At 38.6% G+C, this 14,813-nt stretch overlaps 1 protein-coding gene and 2 non-coding genes across 7 annotated transcripts in view; all 3 read right to left on the bottom strand.

The window, feature by feature from the left end:
• Positions 1 to 14,813, bottom strand: part of KANSL2 (KAT8 regulatory NSL complex subunit 2) — a 17,784-nt gene that overhangs the window by 1,910 nt on the left and 1,061 nt on the right. For 3 of the 5 annotated variants that reach the window (XM_045287303.1, XM_004711423.3, XM_045287304.1), the window contains exons 3-8: positions 14,023 to 14,201; positions 13,272 to 13,386; positions 12,221 to 12,384; positions 11,832 to 11,998; positions 11,073 to 11,169; positions 7,075 to 7,328 (exon numbers count right to left, since the gene is read on the bottom strand). In XM_045287303.1, coding sequence (XP_045143238.1) covers positions 7,075 to 7,328; positions 11,073 to 11,169; positions 11,832 to 11,998; positions 12,221 to 12,384; positions 13,272 to 13,386; positions 14,023 to 14,201 — 976 coding nt within the window. Of the gene's footprint in view, positions 1 to 2,470; positions 3,256 to 7,074; positions 7,329 to 11,072; positions 11,170 to 11,831; positions 11,999 to 12,220; positions 12,385 to 13,271; positions 13,387 to 14,022; positions 14,202 to 14,813 lie in introns of those variants that run through there. The other 2 variants (XM_045287306.1, XM_045287305.1) reach the window with 2 other exon arrangements.
• On the bottom strand, positions 2,231 to 2,365 carry LOC115868585. Its single transcript, XR_004045682.1, has one exon. It is a non-coding gene; the product is annotated as a small nucleolar RNA SNORA2/SNORA34 family (small nucleolar RNA).
• On the bottom strand, positions 10,829 to 10,964 carry LOC115868584. The gene has a single exon (XR_004045681.1). It is a non-coding gene; the product is annotated as a small nucleolar RNA SNORA2/SNORA34 family (small nucleolar RNA).

Genomic DNA, 14,813 nt, shown 5'->3' with positions numbered 1-14,813 from the left:
CTTACTCTTGTCCACCTGAAGACTCACCAGTAGAAAAAGCAGTTCATCAAAACCACAGGTAAACTGAATCACTTTCTCCTCCAAATGAACTGCAAACAAACTACAGAACTTACTTTCCCAACCTATCAAAAATCTCAATTAATGGTCAAGTGGAAGATAAAGGGGATGAAATGCTCATTTGAAAATCAGAGGCATTCACAGAGGTATAAATATAGGCCTGTGTATATATATTAATATATAACAATAAAGATAGAGGTCTATGTACATATATTTATAGGTTAAGTATTAAAGGTAGCAGATGGACATTGGGCCTCTACTCAAACCCTCCCTCCTCAACACAACATTTGGTTCTACTAACCTGGCATTCTGTGGTGCTCACCTTCCCTACATGATGCTAAAGACAAAACGGGTGCATAAGCTAATGTGAAGAAAGTTGATGGAGCCCAGCTATTAAAAGATACAGCATCTGGGGTGTTAAAGGCTTGAAGTTAAGCAAGCAGCCATCTAGCAGGGAAGCAACAAAGCCCACACAGAAGAAGCACATCAGCCTGTGTGATCACAAAGTGTCAACGGGATCAGCTATCAGGTACCAGAAGGCCCAAAACAAGCAATCATATTGATGCAAATGACGGGGGTCAGAGTAGAGACCCAAATCCCATCTGTAGACAATTGGACATCCCCTCACAGAGGGGTCACAAGTAAGGGACAAACCAACCAGGTGCAGTATAGCACCTATAAAACACACAACTTTCCTCTGGTTCTTTAATGCTTCCTGCCCGTCTAACTATCATGACCCCAGTTCTACCTGACAAATCTGGCTAGATTGGATCATGTACACTGGTACAGTTAAGAGGTCTCAACATACGGAATCCAGGACAGAAAAACCCCTCAGGAACAGTAATAGTTGTAGTGATACCAGGAGTGTAGGGGAAGAGGGTGGGGGAGTGTAAGACATGAAAATAATAATTTATAAATTACCAAGGGTTCATGAGGGAGGGGGGAGGGGAGAGATGAGCTGATACCAGACGCTCAAGTAGAAAATGTTTTGAAAATGATGACAAAAACAAAAAAAAGAAAGAAAATGATGATGACAGCGTATATACAAATGTGCTTGATACAATTGATGTATGGATTGTTATAAGAGCTGTAAGAGCCCCCAATTCAACAAGAAAAAGAAAAAGACCATCAAGTCCTGGCACTTCTGACTTACAATGCTTCTCTGGGTGACTAACAAGCAGCCTAAATGCAAAACTGAGGAAATGAACCGCTTTAAAATCCAACAATGTGAGACTGCTTAATTAATGCCTCAATATTCATAAAGCAAGAAAGATTGAGAGAATGGACAGGAGGAGACAACAACTCAAATTCTTCTGACTAACTATGAAATAAAAAGCATTATTGTGTTCAAGTCCCTATACCCAATAAGTCTCTGTCTGGTTCTTCAACCTACTGGAGTCCAAACAGTGGAGAAGGGATGTATGAGAACTCTATATATTCTGCTTGATTTTTCTGTGAACTACTCTATAATTAAAAAAAAAAAATCCCCACAGAGGGGTCACAGGGAAAGGATGAGTAAAGCACCAATGAAACACACGATATTCCTCTGGTTCCTTGAGGCTTCCTCACCCCCCACTATCATGACCCCAGTGATGCCTGTCACTTCGGACTAGACCGGAGCATGTAAAGAGCCGTAGATAAAGAGCTAAGAAGCTCAGGACACACACAACCCAGGAGCAGGAAGGGGAAGAGAGATACTAGATGGGAAGGGTTAAGGGGAGGAGGAGGGGAATAAGGGGGAACTGCTGATCGACCCACAACCACACACACCCCTGCAAGGCAAAGAGTAGAAACTATGGGGTGAGATAGTGGTTGGTGTGAGACATGAAAATATTAATTTATAATCTATCAAGGGGTCATAAGGGGGAGAGGGGAGAAGAGGGGGGAAAAAGGAGCTGATACTAAGGGCTCAACAGAAAGTACCGTGTATATACTCAAGTATAAGCCAACCCGAGTATCAGCCAAGGCACCTAACTTGACTACAAAACTGCATTAAAAATGTGCTGAGAAACTCGGCTTATACTCGAGTATATACAGTAACTGTCTAGAAAAGGATGATGGCAACATGTACAAATATACCTGATACGATTGATGTATGGATTGTAATAAGCATTGTTAAGAGCTCTCAATAAAATTATTTTAAAAATAAACAAAAAGGCATTAATTCTCTAGACTATGTTTCTTCCAACTGAACTGGCCACTCCCCTCTGGGGTACTGAATAGCCAACAGACCATAGGAAGACATGGCTCTTAGTTCCTGTTTGAAACCAAAAGCTACTGCAAACCATTGGTCTTGATTCAGGGCCTAAGGCACTGCAAAAGCTCACACAAACATCCAATCTTCTGCCTATTGCTTTCTAAGAGCCTGATGCTAAACTCCTCACCCCCACCCCGACCCCGACCCCAGCAAAAATCACACTCACTGTCATGTAGGCAATGCTAACTCCTGGGGGCCCTTATAAAGCAGAGTAGAACTGCCCCTTGGGTTTCTGAGACTGAGTCTTTACAGAAGAAAGCCTCATCTTTCTCCTGAGCAGCAGCTGGTGGCTGTGAGCTGCTGACCTCACTGTTACCAGCCCAGCAAGTAACCACCTCAAGCCACCAAGGTCAGGAGTTAATCCCCAAGAGCCGCTCCCGCTGCACTTTTTCTGAAGTTCTGTTTCCGGTGATTTGGCTTCATGAGAAGTAACTTGGCTCTATGCTTTGAAAGCTCCGTTCATTATCCTGTCTTTCTTCAGTGTTCTCCCCACCAAAAATGAGAAGCGCCACCACGTCTTCAGGGTAATTAAAGAACTTACTAGCCTGAAATTATGCAGAAAAGCCAAAGGATCCTGCAGCTCTCCCTGATGTCTGTACTACAGGCTTCCCCTGCTACACAAAAGTATATAGAGTTTAAACCTTTTGAAAATCAGTATGGCGAAAAGATAAGCAGCAATTACCATCAATTTACACGGGGAAAAAATTTGTGCTTTCCCATACCCAAAAATTAATCTACAAAAGCTCACCAAATAACACAGATTTTTAAAATGCGTGCTGCAAGCACAGGTCAAAAGTACAAGTTTGACGCTGAGTGTAGTTCCCAGGGGGCTTTGCAGCACCAAGCTCACTGCTCCATGTGTGGCTTCTCTAACCGATCCTGCCAGATCCATGCTAAACTCGGTTCACTTTCCATGACAGCAAAAATCCTCTTCAGAGTGCCTGCAGTTAGTGAAAATGGGTACTAATGTGGGTCTTTTGTAAAAGCAAATGAACTTTCAAATGAGAGGAAACCTGCATCTATAAAAATCAGTGCTACCTCAGAGGGAAGGTTCTGAACTCTATTTTCTGGGGGGGAAAAGTTAATAAGCACAATTACCTTATCAATAACTAAGATTAAAATAAAAACATTTAATAAACAATGAAGCATGAGATCCAAGTTTCAAGATCACAATGGAGTGAAAATGTTTCCAAAAAAAAGAAAATGTTTCCAAAGGTAAATGGAACAGAAAAGGATTTCTCGCATAAAGTTAATGTTACAAAACTTAAAATGTGAGAGAGGAATCTAAGACAACGCATTGGCAAAAATGCCTCAATGTTAACAAGAATACCTAGAGGCTCAAGATCAGGACACAGAATTTGTTTGATCTCAAAAAGAGATTAAAACACATGAAAGAAGGGGCTCTGGAGGGAGGGAAAAAGGGAGGTCGGGTGTCAAAGTAGTTAGACTAAGGTATGAAATCGCTGTTCGCCAACCTCTGGAGCTTGAAATACAAAAAAACACGCAAACATAACATCTCCAGAATGGAAGGCTGGGATCTTTCTGATACTTGGTCTTGCCACACATAAAATGACACATAACTCAGAAAGGTTTTGCCTAGCAAAATTTTATACTAGTAAATATATCCTCAACTTTCATTTTGGTACTTCTTACAAATTTTTCCCCCCTCCCCCAAAGATCAATGGAAGATTAAAATTATTACTTTCTGGGGGGGAACCAATGTGATTAACAAAAGTATATTAACATGAACAAAATTGATGGATCAAATACAAATAGCTGGTTGTTTTGCATTTTTAAACCTCTTAACAAAGGTCCATCTTAAAACATTATTGAGTTCTCAAATAAGGTTACTGCTCAGAACCTTCTACTTTGAAAAATTCATGCCACCAACTAACAAATTTGATGACACATATTTTAGAGATTACTTAATTCAGGAAACAGCCTATAATCAAAATCACATCTCAAAATCTAACATTTTGTTCAGAGTCTCCAGAGAATTACACAGTAATTTCTAGAGACAAGTAAACTTTTAAAGAAGTACTTCCTGAATGTTAGAACCATCATTTTCTAAAACCAAGATTATCAATGTTTTGTGGAATAGCAATTGAAAAGTGATAGTAAAAGTGAAAAACTTTATTATGTGCCAAGTAGTCAATAACTCAAATGAAGTTGAAAAAGTTAATAATTTACATAGTATGTTCAGAGCACAAAATGTGGCTTTAATTTATACACATGCATTTTAGTATTTAAAGAAAATGGAATGCTCTAATTAGGCTAGCACAGTCTATACTGTTACTCATGTTATAAAGTCTTGTTAAAAAAAAAAAAAAAGCATAAGCAAATGTGGTGATGAAAGTTGATGGTGCTCGACTATCAAAAGATACAGCATCTGGGGTCTTAAAAGCTTGAAGGTAAACAAGCGGCCATCTAGCCCAGAAGCAACAAAGCCCACATGGAAGAAGCACACCAGCCTGTCGAAGGGATCAGACATCAAGCATCAATGAACAAAAAATCTATCATTGTGAATGAAAGGGAGTGCAGATTGGGGAACCAAAGTCCATCTGTAGGCAACTGGACATCTCCTTTCAGAAGGGTCGCGAGGAGGAGAGAGCCAGTCAGGGTGCAGTGTAGCAACGATGATACATACAACTTTCCTCTAGTTCTTAAATGCTCCCTCCCCGCCACTATCATGATCCCAATTCTACTTTACAAATCTGGCTAGACCAGAGGATGTACACTGGTACAGATAGGAACTGGAAACACAGGGAATCCAGGACGGATAATCCCTTTAGGACCAGTGGTGAGAGTGGCGCTAGCAGGAGGGTGGAGTGTGGGGTGGAAAGTGGAAACCAATTACAAGGATCTCCATATAACCTCCGCCCTGGGAGATGGACAACAGAAAAGTGAGTGAAGGGAGATGTGGGACAGTGAAAAGACACGGCAAAATAATAATTTATGAATTATCAAGGGTTCGTGTGGGAAGGGGAAGTGGGGAGGGAAGGGAAAAAATGAGGAACCGATACCAAGGGCTCAAGTAGAAAACAAATGTTTTGAGGATGAGGGCAACAAATGTATAAATGTGCTTGACATAATGGATATCCGGATGTATGGATTGTGTTAAGAGTTGTACAAGCCCCCAATAAAATTTTATATATATATATCACCTCTCTGGATTTTCAAGTATTAGACGAAGACAATAGGGGGAGAAAACAAAAACCCTGACCTTATTAATCTCAGACTATTCATTTATTCTCTTCAATATAAACTCATTAAAAAGGTTCGGAAGCACAGGAAACGTCAGAGTAAGACATGACAAAATATTAATAATTTATAAATTATCAAGGGTTCATGAGGGAGGGGGGAGGGAGGGGAAAAAAAGAAGAACTGATACCATGAGCTCAAGTAGAAAGCAAATGTGTTGAGAATGATGATGGCAACAAATGTACAAATGTGCTTTACACAACTGATGTATATATGGATTGTGATAAGAGTTGTATGAGCCCCCAATAAAATTAAAAGAAAACTTGATATATTAAAAAATAAAATAAATAAAAAGGTTCGGAAGCACTACAATAATTTTCAGTTTATGAATTCATGTGGAAAAAATTATTTACAAGCAATTATAACAGGATAATAAAAACCACACTATTATAAATGAAAACCAAGCCCTGTAAGTCTACAGATGAAAAAAGAAAAAAAAATTTTTTTAAAGAAAAAATTTTAATGTCCACTTTCTCCCCAAAGTAACCCTTTCCTAGTATCTCTCTCGTCTTGATATACCCTTACAGACACCCAAAACTGTCATCTCAATTATGCTGTATATTACACGTTACATGTAAGACCTTGCCAGGCAGTCCCAGATACAAGCAAGACCCTCTTCTATTTCTGCAGAATCTGTAGGTCAATCTGAACAAGTGCATCCCGTTCTTATTTCGCCCGCTTTGCTGCCAGGGAAAGGACCCCTGGTGGCACTGAGGATGAGGGCTTGGGCTGCTACCCAAAGGTCGGTGGCTCAATATCCAGTTGCTGCAAGGGAGGAAAACCGAGGTTGTCTGCTCCCAAAATACTGGACTGTGTCACCCCGGAATGTGCATTATAAATCATAACCTCTGTGCTCGTGGTTATAAATCTATATGGTCATGGTTTTTGCGGGGGCAGGGGGGGCGGGTGTTACGAGGCAGGATGAAATGAGTGTACCCTGTGTCGAGTGCATGTCCTTCACGATGAGATTAAACAGGCAAGAGAGAGAGGTGGGGGAAGAGAGGTACCGAGACCCATGAAGATTGCGCAGCAGCAGGAGAGACCTTCCTCCAGAGCTGAGAGCCCAAATTCAGACTGCCAGCCCCAACTGTGCGAAAACTTTACTTGCTAAACTCACTCATTTGTGATACTGTAATAGCATTAGCAGAAAAAAAATTTTTAAATAGCAGCATTAGAAAATTGAGAGATATTCATCAGTTCTTGGAGGTGAAAAAAAACGGAAAATTAGGGGGTCACAGAATCTCTAAATTCCATATATACTTGTACAAGCCGAGTTTTTTCAGCACATTTTTAATGCAATTTTTGTTGTAAAATTGGGTGCCTTGGCTGATATTCGGGTCGGCTTATACTTGAGTAAATACGGTACTCATCACACAAATATAAGTATACAAATAAACCTTGTTACCAGTCACCTGACTACAAAGACTAGACTAACCTTTTCTAATAAATAAATAAGGTCTGTCTCAAGGGCTACCCATAGCAGAGCTTCTCTAACTTACATCACTGAACTCCAGAGGTAAACTCTCAGTGGGCTGAAGCTCAGCAGCACTCAAGTACAGTTCCATGGGGCCGGCTTCCAGATCGTCTGGCACAGACAGTACCTGCTCGGGCTTATACATCTGGGGAGGCAACTGGATATGCAGTGGGCAGCAAGGATCCTCAGAGAGGCTTACAGGAACCGGTTTGTTGCAGGGTACCTCCTCAGACCCCTGGCAGCATTTGAAGAGAACCTGATTCGTGTCCTGACAAATATCTGCAGAAAAAATGGTTAAGGGAAATAAAACGAGATCTATCGGAGATACAAAATACAAAAACTATACAGTTGAAACTTGTCTGCCATATAAAATTCAAGGTCTGGTTAAGGCAAAATAATTAGTTACATTAGATAAAGAAAACCAAAAGCGGTTAGCATTTATAAAATTATTTCTCAAAATAAATTTCATTTGCTACTGTCTAATCCTGGTCCTAACAATAATCTACAGTAAATCCCATTTCGGAATCCTAGCCATTTAAATTTAAGACACTACTCCTGTCCTCTCATAGGAAGGTCAAGTACAGGAGAACCGCTACAAATACAGTGATAAGCAAATAGTACTAACCCTTCTAGAAACCTATCCCTACTCAGAAGTAACATTATGGCAATGCAAACAGCCTGAAGTGGTCCCTACCTACGCCTTCCAAGGGCTACAATATTGCTTCTGCTGTTAAGCAGTTTTGCAATTTCTTGAACTGTTTCAAAGACATGATTTCCTGATAAATTTATCTAAGATTGCAGCTCTAATGAGTCAGCAGGCACCCTGTCTTGTGCAGTCCCTTGGTCCAAATGGTTACCTCACTCAGCTGCTAGCCAGAAGAGTGACTGTGGTACCTCAGAGAAAGGTCTGTGGAATCTACTTCCAAAACACATTAGCCATTAAAAACCGAATGCAGCAGTTCAATTCTGGCACATATGGAGTCGTCCTAAATCAGAACGGATCAAAGACAACTTATCTCCTGCAAGGAAAAAAAATCTCCAAGCTTTTTTCCTTTTTGTTGAACAGGAGATGCAGGAGGATTCTAATAGGATCCTAAAGAGAAAAGGAAGAAAATAATTAATTTTCCTCGTGAGTCCTCAAGTAAAGGAAGTACTCCAAGATCACTCCAGGAATTCTGTAACAACTTCTAGTAAGGGTAGAAGCCAAGGGTTATGTTTCCAAGGTGACAAAGAAAGTCTGTAGAATGAATCAAAGTTGAAATCGTAATTAGTTAACAAATTTCTAGTTCAGATTATTTCTACAAAACACATTTACTTAAGGGTCCCCATTTCTTGATATCTAATTTTACATGGTTATTCCCCTTGGAATAGATGCTATTTAAACATACTTATTTTTAAATCAGAAAGCACAATTTTCTATAATTCTATTTAGAATTATTGATTAAGAATTATCTTAATCCTAAACATTTTTATTTTTAAAATTCAAAAAATCTAATGAACATTATAGTTTTAAGCCAATTAAGATTTCTAATTCTTTCTACCCATACTTAGTAATGGCCAGATTCAGAAACAGGGATTAACAATCCAAGAACTGACATTTTATGCCAAGTATCTTTTTTAATGTATTGCAGGATTTTAGCAGTCTTCCTGGCTTTTATCCACTAAATGTCCTTCAAGAAGCACCACCCCAACACCATTCTCTCAAGACATGTCTTCCGCTACTGCTAAATGTTCCCTAATACTGTTCTAAAAGAAGAGCAGTATTAGGAATTAAGAAATTAAGAAAAAGAACAGCAACCAGTGCTAAGTAAACAGTGACTTGAATGATCAAATGAAACATATTTGAATCTAATGACAATTTGGCTTGCAGATACAAACCTAAGCAGTCTCTCCTGTGCTTTAAATTATTTAAATTACTATTTAAATTGTTACTATTTAAAATGATAATCCACTCAATTAAATGTTTCAGGCAGGACTTTTCTTCATGGAATTCTAATGAGTTCCACAAGTCTCTTATTTAATACCAAAATATCCTGGGGGAAAAGGCTCCCCTCCCATCCTCCTCCACCCTCTTTCAAGTGGAAGGGCAGAGACAAAGAGAAGGGAATGGTTGACCTACAACTAGAGTGGTGGGTCCTTCACTCCCAGTCCAGGGCTGTCTCCATTAGACTAAAGAGTCACCAAGGGCAGTCGCATCTCTTCCTGGGGTACGGACTTAAGGAAGGGTAAGTGACTTAGACAACTGTGGAGTGGAAAAAGATCTTAAAAGGAAAATCAAAACTTCCCTTCTCTTTTCACATTACACTTCACTTCCAACATGACTTTTTAAAAGATCATTAACCTAATGAAAAGATGAGTATACTATTATAAGAAGCGTCTAAAACACTCCTTACTAACTGTAATTTAGAGAATTCTTATAAAAGTACATCAGACTCATTAAAACGAATCTGAAAAGCTTAAAGCAGAGGTAAAAATGATTCAGAATCCCACCATCTAAAAGCATTCACATTTCTTCTTTATATTCCCTCCCTCCCAGATTTTAATTATATACAGATAAAATAGACATACTCTAAAAAATATCTATTTTGTCACTAGCAAACATTTTCCTATGTCACTCAAATTTTGATAAGGCTAATTTATTTCTCTACTGACTCATCTTGAAAGCTGTCTTGAGTATTTTTCATGTAGAAGTATGAGTACTTAATTTTCTCCTTAAAATAATCCCCAAAGGTAGAATGACTACATCAAAGAACATGAGTAAAATCAAATGGCTTTCCAATAAGCTTGAGCATTCCCTCTGATTCTATTTAAGAGTCCAATTACCAGACCCTCAACTTTTAAAAATCACATACATCTAAAATTTTACATTCTTAACTATCTATACAATGTTAAATTTACACATTAAGATGTCTTTACTTTAAAAAAAATAAATGTTTACAAAATAATGATGGCAATATATGTACAAATATGCTTGATGCAATTGATGTATGGATTATTATATGAGCTCTAAGAGCCCCCAATACAATTATCTTTTAATTTAAAAAAATTAAAATAAGTAAAAAATATAGCATATGATGTCTTAAAAAAAAAGATGTCTTTATTGATTCCACTATCAGCCCCTTTCATCTTTCAAAAGTTCCTATCTAATCTTTTGCCCCATTGCATTTTGAACATCTTAAAAATTTTTATGTAGCACAAGCATTTATAGTAAAGATAACAATCCTTTCAGACATTTGTTGTAATGAATAGGCTAACACAATATTTAATAAAATAGTTTAAAGAAAATACATTTAATATTTTCCAAACATTTGGAGAATGGAGATCATATTTACTAAGGAAGGATCTTTTCTATCAAAGTAACTTTCCCAATCATTGTCCCTAATAAAGATTTTATAATCTTTTTACTTTTACAATCCAATGGAAAACTCAAAACGTTATATAACCCAAAGGTAAATGTAGTTCTCAGCAGAATCAAGAGATACTATAACTATTCAAAGACAAATCAAATGAAAAGGAGAAAAGTATTTCATTTTTTAAAATAGGCCATTTCTAATTTGAATGAAGTTTACAAATTGAAGCTAGGGCCCTGGCCATACAAAGGGACAATACTCAAAGCAGGGCCACAATTCCCACCTGTCAGCTTTAGGCTAAAAAAAAAGCCCTTCCACAGTGATTTTCTTGGTAGTTAAATTCAAAAAGCATTATCATTCTAAAGACCCATTCAAACTCAGGGATCCTGGTTAAGACCACAATTAACAATCCACATCTGTAACTGACTCAGATGTTTCTTTCTAATGAATTGACCATTACATTTCCAAGTTCTGAAATGGCCAACAGACCATAGGAAGACATTTCTTTAGGCTCCTGCTTGAAGCTAACAGCTCCATCAAACTGTTAGCCTTGATTCAGGGCCAAAGGAAACTAAAGGCTTTCGATTAAGCATATAAGCCCCGAGTTTAAACTCCCACCAGCCCTGACTCTCACAAGCAAATCAGAGTTTAAGCAAGCAAAGCAAAAAGATACGGGTAAGACAATGTCTGGTCATTGGAAGAGACTGATTGGAACAACGAACATCATCCACAAATGCCAAGCATCTCTGACTGGACCGAGTAGTGTGGGCCTAAAAGGGAAAAAAACAGATACATCAGGAAAAAAATAATTATATATACCGGTGTGTGTGTGTATGTATGTATACATAACCCTGTTATCTATGATAATACTTAAAATACCTTCCATGTTCCAAAAACTCATATTATAGCCTAATATTTTCCAAACAAATTTGTCTTTTAGTAGAACCCTTTTTAATATAACCTTGACAAACATAATGAACCAAAATGGATATAACTATGTTCCCTGAAGGAGGGACCATGACTTAAACATATTTTAAAAAACCAAATAAATAAACAAATAACTTTTAAAAAGAAAAGCCACTTGGCTGTTTGCTATCAACCTTACTTTCTAACATTCAATTGCCCCTATTCTTCTATCTATATTCTTGCTTTTCTAAAATGAGATTCTTAAAACAACTTAGGTTTAATCCACACCTGTTCCTAAAGTAAGGAATTTCTAAACCAAGAGAGAACCCAATTCCAAACACCCAATTTACAGATGAGAACCCTGAGGCCCAGTGAACTGACGTCAACAGTGAGCTACACGGCAGCTACATGGCTCTTAAGTGCTGTTTCCAATATATTCCAAGTCCCACAAGTCAGATTTGAGAGCCAAAACACACTAAAGTACTTGGACAAGTAGCTTAACCTTATTAGAACCGACACAAATTACCTGTTGAGAGGCACCTTCTGTGGCCAGCATCCTTCGCTCCCTCAGCTGCCTGTGTAGTAAGGCTTCGACTCCGTAGCGTTGGCGATATCGCCGAAGGCATTTAAGGCGCTTTAAGTTCTCCCGTTCTTTAGCCAAAAGTCCCTCTGGACCAGTCAGGAGGCTACTACCTAGAGGGTCACAGCAGTCCAGATGTTATGTGCTATGCACCCAAAAAAATGCTGCTCTAAACGATCAAGGAATAGCAGGGAAATCCATTTACTCCCTGTGGGGCGGTTTAAAAGTACACTTGACCCTCCAGTACAACTCCTTACAAAAGGAGAAATTTGTTAACTACCAAATTCACAGTTTGGGCCCAGGATAAGCTTTGCTTCAACTGCCACAAATTTTACCTAGAGCTTCATGTTCCATCTTGCGATTGTGTAAATAACGGCGTTTCTTCTCTTTGAGCAGATGCTGAAGTCTTTTAAACTGATCGATGTACAGAGACTGCAAACGAATTAGTTTCTCGCGCATAATTAGGGCCACTTCTTCTGCTGTGTAGACACCAGCATGTCTGAAATGAGAATTCAGCAAAGCATTAAAAAAAAATTTAATAAAGCCCAAACTTAAAATAGAGGGGTCAGATTTGGTCTGTTATGTACTGTCTTACTCAATACTGAGATGTTATTTAGCAGGAATGCTTTCACAGAACATCTTATAATTCAAGTTGCTATGAAAAGAAGAACAAACCCTCAGACTATATGAACTAGATGTCTGGCTACCACTACCAATTGCTCTGGAAGTATCACATTAGAAGATGCTGGGTTGAATGGAAGAAAATATGGAGCAAACCTAAAATCATAGAAAAGACCAAGCTTATTATTTAGAGAGAAACTGGTGGAGCCACCAAGACTGGCGTTTCATCACCCACCCTTCAGTCTAGGGACTAACCTCATTCCCTCATGAAAAGAATCAACCACCGAGGATCGAAAGATGATTTTCACCCAAAGACCATGTTCAGAGGGTTAAGAAAGGAGGAGCAGAAAGAGTAACTTCATGATGCCTAAGGTTTAGGCCAAATACCTAGTCCCTCCCTTGTTTTCTCTTTCCAAACTGGTTGGAAGCATTTTTGAACCCACACCGTACTTCCAACTCCAAGAAATTTCCTTTTTCTCCCTTCAAGGAATTTTCCAAATTTTAAGACTTTAAAAACAATCAAAATCTGTCTTGAAGCAAGATGGTGACAAATCATAATGCAGAGAAGCTAATACTGCTAACAACAAACTAGGCCACCATTCTGAGTATTCATCCATTAAGACCAACCGTCATTTTTTTTTTTTAAAGACCAACCATTATTCTAACCATTCTAGGTTACTCCTCCATTAAGACCACATGCAGTACAATATTGCACATTTGAATTACATGAAGCATTCAAGAGCCATATGTGAAGTTGCAACTTACTTGAGAGGATCTTCTTGATCACTGTCTATGCTATCCGCTTCACTGTCAGGGTCCCCCCTCCATGTCTGATCCACAGTTAGGGGTTCCTGCTCCCCCTCACTCCAACTGTCTTCATCTGAGTTGAGGAAGGAAGAGGGGCAATTAAGACAACCCCCCCTTCTCTAACTCTACCACACAAGACCAGATTATTTAATACATCAACCTAAAATTTCAAATTAAAAAAAAAACACAATTTAGTACAGAGGTACTGGCAAATAAAAAACATATACATTTAACATATACATGTATATAATGCCATACATAAATATTAATATTTAGTTTACAATGTAACTTTCTATGTGTGCACATGGCAATGGGCTCAAACATAAAAACAATTGTGAGGATGGCCCAGGGCTGTTTGTTCATTCTGTTGTTCATATGGTCACTATGATTCAGATATACATACACATACATACATATATCTACCCCAGTTAGGTAATCTAATTGAATTAACCATGCCCTCTCCAAAAGCTAGAAATCCCAAATCCAAAATATCCCCGTTTCCTAAAATTGCCAAGTTGTTAAACATAAAGATAGCAATGCAAGAGAGGGAAATGTCATAAACTAATTTTAAGCACACATTACGTCAAATCCAAAAGAATTAGCAAAGGACATAGCAACCTTGAAATTGTATTATCAAGTATCATATTTCATGCACCATATTAAAGCAAAAGCAATATTCCCTTTTCATTTGGGGAGAGAAGACTCTTACCCAGAATGCGGCTGGCTTCACTGCGGCTACTTTCAGGAGTCTGAGAACCCAGCTCTGTCTTAGCATATGAGCTGAGCTGGCACAAGAGGGTTTCACCTATAGGCCCTGGGTTCGACTTTTTCATTTGGGCCTGAAGTGCCATGGCATTCCTACGGGCATGTTCAGCACAGAAGGATACCCTAAAGAGACAAATATTAACACTGTACACTCAGGCACCTGCTTGAAAAGATTCAATGATTTTCATCATCAATTCAATGATTTTCAAGTTTTTAGGAAATTAAAATCATTTTTACTTACTCCTAAATAGGTCAATGTATCAAAAAAACTTGCCCTAAGGTACACTCGTCCTATGTTATTAAAAAGTAGGTAGCGTAATCTACCCTAACCATCCCAATCATAAAAATGCTGGCATCTTGGGAGAGCAAATCTGGGATCCATTCTCATCTTTCAAAATTGGTTCTGGAAGCCAACCCATTTAAAAGCGACCCATTGCCAATAGAATCTGGGTCAATTTTATAACTGGGAGTTACATACAAAAATCATTTACTGAAAATTGGGGGTGGAAGGAGGCTTGGCATCATTGGATACCTTTACTCTTAGGGCCGACAATGCCTCTCCCATATAAAAAGGCACATTTACACAATTTTGAGTGTGTAGCAAAGCTCAGAATCAGGGAGGGACCCCAGGGTTCAGAATAAAATCCCTTCTTTCACAAACCAAAGACCCAAAACAAATGAGCCTAACTCATCCAAGGTGACAGGAATAGCACCCAGGTCTCCTCTCAGCAGTTT

This window comes from Echinops telfairi, unplaced genomic scaffold, assembly GCF_000313985.2.
Source record: "Echinops telfairi isolate 266 unplaced genomic scaffold, ASM31398v2 ScPeMD7_12;HRSCAF=54, whole genome shotgun sequence".
Taxonomy (NCBI): domain Eukaryota; kingdom Metazoa; phylum Chordata; class Mammalia; order Afrosoricida; family Tenrecidae; genus Echinops; species Echinops telfairi.
Note: the sequence above shows the minus strand (reverse complement) of the source record. Positions and strands in the feature narration are given on the sequence as shown.